This window comes from Hyperolius riggenbachi, chromosome 3 (assembly GCF_040937935.1).
Source record: "Hyperolius riggenbachi isolate aHypRig1 chromosome 3, aHypRig1.pri, whole genome shotgun sequence".
NCBI classification, from domain to species: domain Eukaryota; kingdom Metazoa; phylum Chordata; class Amphibia; order Anura; family Hyperoliidae; genus Hyperolius; species Hyperolius riggenbachi.
In genome coordinates, this window is record NC_090648.1 from 226,953,547 (window position 1) to 226,961,584 (window position 8,038).

An 8,038-nucleotide genomic window follows, 5' to 3' on the forward strand; every position below is an offset into this window, starting at 1 on the left:
ATGCGCATCACGGATGCCTGCAAGCACCTGACCATGGGAGCAGCTGACATGCTGCGCAGTTACTGTGCCATACCAATGCGCATCACGGATGCCTGCAAACACCTGACCATGGGAGCAGCTGACATGCTGCACAGTTACTGTGCCATACCAATGCGCATCACGGATGCCTGCAAACACCTGACCATGGCAGCAGCTGAGAGGTGGTAGACACAGTACTGTGAACTGGCAGAAAAGCTGGAGGCAAGTGGTGAATGGCTTGTTCTAGGTGGTGTGAGCCCTGGTGTGAGCTGTCTGCGCCTGCCCCCCTGGAGTGTTGCGTGTAAGCCAGCCCTGAGCTCCAAAGCTTGGGGTGGCCCATGCTTCACTCCTTTCTCATGTGGTGCTCCCAAGTTTTGCTCATGTAGCAGAATGCAATGGACAGTAAGGTAAGTGCCTGTTTTTAATATCGGGAGGTTGGTGCAGACGGCCCTCCCTGGCGCTGGCCACGCTTTGGGGGTTGGCCTGCGCCCCCATCCTCCCCCCTCCGGAGTGCCGCTGTGGTTCCCAAGCCCCCAGTTGTAGGGGGGCATTGGGGAGCCTCCCCGTGGCGCTCCTGGATAGTGGTAATGTAGCATGAACTAATCCCCGCAGGGCAACCGCTTTGCGGTATTGGTTTTTAACCCTGCATAATTTGGCATGCGAAAGCAAATGCATGTTTGCATGAGCAATGCCTCATGATAAGCCAAATTAAGCCAAATTTGGGTTATACTTGGTGTTTGATGCACGCATACATTTTCTTGTGGTAAGGACTTTCTATTTGCTACCGACTTGCCAATTATAAACCTCCAGACCAATTCAGACAGTTAATTCATCTGAACAGTGATCTCTAGTAGCAGTACATTTCCATCAGTTAGGAAGCTGATGTATTGGCTGCATACAGGAGCTATGGACTCAAGTGGGAGTTTTTATCGGCCCCCTCAAGCACTCTGTACATAAGTTTATATGGAGCATCACAATTAGCCAAGAGCATCCACTGTGTTGGAGAGGTTTTTTTGACAGCATAGCAATAGCCCCTGCGGCTCCCGCAATCACAGAGGGGATGCTGCAGCTGAGGGTTGTGGACCTGCTCCTCCCTCCCACCTAGCAAGGTATTGCAGGGAGTGCTGTAATATTTACAGTATATTCTGGCGTATAAGACTACTTTTTAACCCTTGAAAATCTTCTGAAAAGTCAGCGGTCGTCTTATTTGCCGGGTGTCATTAATGCCGGGTGATATGCCCTATTCTGTTACCGCCTCTCAGATCTCGCTGCTGAGGACTGTAGCGAAGAGGCATCGGCGCATATGTGCGAGATCTGAGAGGCAGAGAAGGAGGTAAGTAGGATACAAGGGTGGGCCAGAAGGGTGAAAGAGGCATGTTTTATGAGGACAGCACAATTTATTCTTTCATACCGCTCTGATAAACAGGTAGACAAGGAGAGCTGACTAATCCACTTAGGGAGAGGGAGAGTTTACCAATCCAACCAGTCAATCGCCTATATACTGTTATATACTGGGTACAGCACCAGTATCTGTTCATACATAGCAACAGTATATGATTTTTTTTACATTTTTATTTGGTGTGCATTGGAAGAAGGATAGTCTTATATGGCGAGTATATGCCAAACTTTATATTTTAACTGGAAAAGTTTGGGGGTCGTCTTATATGCCGGAATATACAGTACCTGTTCTATCTTGCATTGGGTTTCCTCTACCTCCTGGGAGCCACATGCTTTGTGCTGCCATCAGGTTCAGCTGCCTACTGCTGAACCTGATCAATGCCCCTCTCATTCACCAATGCTCAGGGCCGGATTTGTACTTTCCAGCGCCCTAGGCTGGCTGTCACCAACCACCCCCCCCCCCTATTCTGTCCAACTCTGACTAGTGATCACTGGGTTACATGGGCTCCTGTCTGTTTTGCTGCTTTGCCCCCCCTGTTCAACAAAGAAGCAGTGCATGCTCTGGCCACTCCATGTAATTTTGCACTCCAGCCTGGATGCACAGCAGCCTATAGTGTTCAGGGCTTGCATAATTCAGAAATGATGCTCATATATGAGCAGCACTTCTCAAGTACGCATACCCATAACACGCCAAGCCTCGGCTGCTGTGCACCTGCATACAGGAGTGCGAAATTACAAGAAGTCCGAGAGGACAGAGTATGCGCTGCTTCTTTGTCCTCTGTGCGACTTGCTTCAGTCAGAGTCACAAACCGGTGATGGTGCAGCGCAAAGGAGAGAAACCAATCCAAAACAGAGAACAGGTAAGTAGAAGGATCCGACACTACACACGCTGGCATAGATGTAGTGTAATGCTAGGTACACACGATGCAATTGTGACAGATTTACTGTCAGATCGATTATTTACAATGTCTGATCTGATTTCTGAAAAATTTTCAATCGATTTTCCGTTCATTTCTATGAAAAAATAATTCAGAAAATCTATCGGATAGCAGATCGGACATGTTGGAAATAGTCGATCTGACAGTAAATCTGTCAGAAAATTGCATCATGCGTACCTAGCATAAGCTCAGGTGTACTTTACACAGTGACAATTTAGCACTTGGGGCAAGTTACTACAGATCTTAATCAGTCAGCAGGAAGTTTTTACGTTTTGTAATAGAATGATAATATTTATTGGATAACCAAAAGAAAACAGTGAGCCTTTGTTAGGACACACAGCTATATATACAATCAGCAGGAGATGCATACATTGTTTTGTAAATATAAATAAATGTAATACAGTTGTCATTCTGTTTCAAAACATCCTGCTTTCACTGATGGCTAACACAGAACAATGCTTTGCTGCTTCTAAAACATGTTAGGAAAGAGTTAAACTGTAGCACAGAGAGAATGTTACTGTCATTCCTTAGGAAAGATAAACAAACCATAAATTCAACAGGTCTCAGGTGTTTAACAGCTCTGACCAAGTAATAAACATCAGTCAGGGGGAGAGGAGAGCTGATAATTCCTGTCCTTGAATGCGTACATAAAGAAACTAATCTGAACGTTCTACTACTTGAGCCCATATATTTTTCTTCTCACAGCAGCTTGTATGTCCCCACTCATTATACTGGACAAGATCCTCAGATGACAACAGATGCTGTCATCACACACACTCTGCAGTGAGAGAGATGCAGGGATCTCTGGAATTCAGGCAGAATAGAGCAAAGCAGAAGTGATTTACTTTGACATGTGACCTCTTATCTCTCCAAGTCCTGCGCCCTGCTGAATTTTATCGCCCTAGGCCTTGACCTTTGTGGCCTTCCCAGAAATCCGGCCCTGCCAATGCTCATTAGAAAAAATAAAAAGACACCCATAGAAGGAATTCGTGAAGATGTTTCTATTTTTTCCTAAATAGAAAACGATTGCTATAGAAAGGTAATGAAAGTGCTTTGCATGAATTGTAATGTTAACGTGTCTGTACATTTCAATTTGCAGGCAGCGAAATTACTCTTCTTTGCTGGCCTGAATCTGTACATCTTGTGCAGAATAGAAAGCCTAGGATCTCCCTATGACTAATCAGTTGCGTGTAGTATTACTCGTTTTTCACATCTGGATTAATCCTGTGTCCTATCTTGGACACTCTCATTTCATAGTTTGTGTTAGGAACCATGTTGAATTATTATGTGTTATGTGCATGTTTTACTTGCTTACATGCACAGTGCTGCCCATGATTATTTATACCCCTGGCAAATTTTGACTTACTTTTATTCAACCAGCAAGTAATTTTTTGACGGGAAATGATATAGGTGTCTCCCAAAAGATAATAAGACAATGTACAAGAGGCATTATTGTGGGGGAAAAAACATTTCTCAGCTTTTTTTTTACATTTTAGCCAAAAGTGTCCAGTCCAAAATAATTCATACCCTTCTTAATAATCAATAGAAAAGCCTTTATTGGCTATTACAGCAATCAAATGCTCCCTATAATTGCAGACCATCTTTTTGCATGTCTCCACAGGTATTTTTGACCATTCATCTTTAGCAATGAGCTCCAAATCTTTCAGATTGGAAGGTCTTCTTGCCGTCACGCACACAAATTCTCAATTGGATTCAAGTCAGGACTCTGGCTGGGCCACTCCAAAACGTTAATGTTGTTGTCAGCTAACCATTTCTTAACCACTTTTGCTGTGTGTTTTGGGTCATTGTCATGCTGAAATGTCCACTGATGTCCGAGGCCAAGTTTTTCTGCAGACTGCCTGATGTCATCGTTGAGAGTCCTCATGTATTAAATATACAAAGTCAGCGCAGGTCTATAATAATACAGCTTTCGCCATTTTCTGATATACAGGATCCTTGAACGAAAAGGTAATGAAGCAAGGCTTACCAGATTCCAACAACCCACATTATTAGGTTGTAAACGAATTTGATAGACGGTCCACAGAACTCTCAGATGGTGTTGTTTCACCAGCGATGCCACACGCCACAGATTCCTCCGGAATGCAGTAGATATCCTGAGGTCACAAAGACTCGCCAGAGGGGAGTCCAATAGGATAGTAGCATGAAAGAGATATACGGCACATCTAAGTGTAAACCGTCTTTATTACGTAGCATATAAAACAATTAATGAAAGGAAAAGAAAACTCACATACGGGGCCCGTGCACTGGGAACCCCGAAAAAGTAGCGCGCATAAAATGGTCAATAGAAGACCTCAGATGTAGTGGTGCCGCCTATCGCCTTCCCGACCGGTTTCCCAATCTTGCGTCATCAGGGGAGAAATGTATTGCTCTTTTGTTCATGGTGCCATTTACTGTGATTAGGTTCCCTGGTCCATTGGCTGAAAAACACCCCAAAGCATAAGGTTCTCACCACTATGTTTGGCAGTGGGGATGGTGTTCTGTGGGTTAAAGGCTTCTCCTTTTATTACGCCAAATGAAGGAAACATCATTGTGACCAAATAATTTTTGTTTCATCTGACCATAACACAGAAGACCAGAAGTCTTCTTTGTCCAGATAAGCATTTGCAAAGGCCAAGCGAGCTTTTGTGTGCCTTTTTTGGAGAAGTGGCGACCTCCTTGGTCTGCATCCATGGAACCCAGCAATGTGCAGTGTCCGTTGGATTGTTTGCCTTGAGCCATTGCCACCAGCAGAGCCGAGATTCACCAGGATGGCCTTGGTGGTGATCCTTAGATTCTTTTTCACCTCTCTCACTAGCCTCCTGGCCAGTGCAGGTGTCACTTTTGGCTTCCGACCACGTCCTCTGAGATTTTCCACAGTGCTGTATTTTTAATAGTACTTTGCACTGTAGCCAAAGGAACTAGAAAACATTTAGAAATGGCCTTGCAGCCCTTTCATGACTTGTGAGCAGCCACAATGCGCAGATGCAGGTCCTCACTGAGCTCCTTAGTCTTAGCCATGACTGTCCACAAACCAACTGCAGAGAGCTTCTGTTTTTCACCTGTTGAGTTGATTAAAACAGCTGTTTCCAATTAATCAGGGTAATTAGAATGCTTTAGAACAGCTTGGATTATTTGGAATGGTATAGAACTTTGAATTTTCCCCAAAACTGTGACAGTTTGTGAATGGTATGAATAATTTTGGACTGGATACTTTTTTCTCAAATGTATATAAAAGCTGAGAATTTTTTTTCCTACAATAATGCCTCTGATATATTGTCTTATTATCTTTTGGGAGACACCTATGTCATTTCCCGTCAAAAAATGACTTGCTGGTTAAATAAAAGTAACTTTAAGTCAAAATTTGCCAGGGGTATAAATAATTATGGGCAGCACTGTAAGTATGCTGAAATAAGGCTTGCCATGGATACATACAATATATAGAACTGATGTGATCAGCTCTCTGTTTATCAGAAGTGGTAGCGTTCTGCTTTAGATGTTTGGCCTGCAGTGTAATTCAGTCAGTTGCTAATTGTAGACATTTCCACAAAAGCTAAAGGCCATATCCCACCTTTGATAATTCCTCTGAAATCTGACTTCTACAGACAAAAAAAAAGATGAGTTGAGTGAAAATATGGTGTTACAAGTTTAAAATATTTTGGATTTAATAACTCTATTAGAATTGTATATAAAAACACTCTTTTCTCTTTAATTTATTTTTAGCTTCTGCCTTTGCCGAGGGAAAGATGTTGCACAGTCTCTGTTACTCCATTGGGGAAATTGTGGACCTCTTTCATCACCAAATCAAGTATGCTGCTGTAGTTCATTATTTAAGTACTGGGCTATCTTTGGTATTATGTGTTGGCGGACTGATTGGCAATGCCATTGTTATCTTTTATACCATATTCGCAATGAAGAAGAAGAAGTCTAAAGTTTGGTTCCTGAACTTAGCCATCACTGATTTCATCTCTCTTACCTTATTGCCACTCCATAGCTTTACTGCAATTACTGGAGACTGGTCCTACGGTCAATATGTGTGCAAAACATTCCTCTTTGTTGTCAGTGCTAATATGCAAGCCAATGTATTCATTCTCATGACGTTAAATATCAGTCGGCTTCTTTCTGTGGCAAAGCCAATGTTTTATCAGAAGTTCATCTCCAAACGCATTACAGTTTGTACCTGCATAGCAATTTGGATAGTCACTGTGGTGTCCGCTCTTCCTGTATTCATTTTTGGTAGACAGTTTCAAATTGGAGAAAACAAATATTGTACTTTTTTCAACCCTGAGGACTTTGACAATGGACCATTTGACCCTGTGTATAATCTAAGCAAGCATCTAAACTTACAGGAGCAGGCTTATCGTGACATGTATGAAAAGTACCGTCATTTTTTCAAGCACTGTTCATCTGAAAGATGCTGCTGCGGCGAGGCCACTCTTGCGGAATGGGATAACATGGTGTATTCAGTGAAGTGGTTTTATATTCCTCTCCTGCTCCTTAGCTATTGTATTCCACTCTGTGTAATAATATTTTCAAATATCGCCATAGCTATTCAGGTTCGAAATTCACAGACAGTGAACACCCAAAGGCTGTACCGGATAGTCATCACAGCCATTGTGGTGTTCTTTGGGACATGGTCACCGATAATGTTAGCAAACATGTTTATACTGGTTGCTGTCACAAACAGAGAACTTATCATGCTGTTGGAAGTTACAACCTTCATGCCATTTCTCTGCAGCGTTGCCTATGCCAACTGCTTCCTGAACCCCATTATATATGTCTTGGTTGGTAGACAAGCTAGAACTGGCATTTTTGATTTCTTGAGTAGTGTAAGAAGCAACTGAAAATCTGCAGACTGACATTACTTACCGCAAGAATGAGCATGACGTTGGCAGTCAAGTTATCACCACAGGAGGGTGCTACATATCAACATACAGAAATGTATTTGTATCATGAACATGACCTTGTCAGATCAGCTGTGATTTCCTGTAATGGAGATTGCACTCTGACAATAAAATAAGATAGCTGTATGCATGCAGACTTTTGTTATCGCTTGTGTGTTTAATCTATAAGTGACACATAAGCTATGTAAGTTTATACTCAGAAACATTAAAAAAAACGGAGAATGTTGTAATGATGCAGCACTGGTTTGCTGCAAATGTTTATGCACACTGATGTTATCTGATACAATGATGTAATAGCCAATGTGTTACCTCCTGTACTTACTCTTTTCAAAAAGTTTGTTGAAAAATAATAAAAAAAAATCTTTAAAAACCAAAACAGTTATGATCTGTATTTGTCACTGTGGCATATCACAGGTGCTAAGTTCTTTGCTCACAGTTACTTTTAACACCTCCTCCTTCTCCTCACTTTCCCATTTAATCTTTGCTCTGTGTTTGCTCACTGGTTGGCTAAACATTAATATACAGTGTACAAATACAGCACAGCGGTTTAATTTTTATTTGACTCTGTGTTATTGTTTGCCTGCTTTCAGATGACTGGCCTCTGAAGTCCTGTGTTGTGTAGTCCCATTTAGAGGCAGCACAGTCATGACTGTCTTCAGAACCCTTCTCTGTACTGCAGCAACATACTGTCAATTATACAGTCAGAAGTGGCCAAACAATAGACAAGTCACATATGATTACTATTTACAATCATCAGAAAGCCGATAGGAGTGGTGCCCAACC

General features: G+C 42.3%; 1 protein-coding gene across 1 annotated transcript; it reads left to right on the forward strand.

The window, feature by feature from the left end:
- The first annotated feature begins 1,241 nt into the window (after nucleotides 1-1,241).
- On the forward strand, nucleotides 1,242-7,195 carry LOC137562280 (chemerin-like receptor 1). The gene is made up of 3 exons (XM_068273614.1): nucleotides 1,242-1,351; nucleotides 4,306-4,322; nucleotides 6,075-7,195. The coding sequence occupies exons 1-3, from the start codon at nucleotides 1,242-1,244 to the stop codon at nucleotides 7,193-7,195; spliced, it is 1,248 nt and encodes a 415-aa protein (XP_068129715.1).
- Nucleotides 7,196-8,038: the final 843 nt, after the last annotated feature.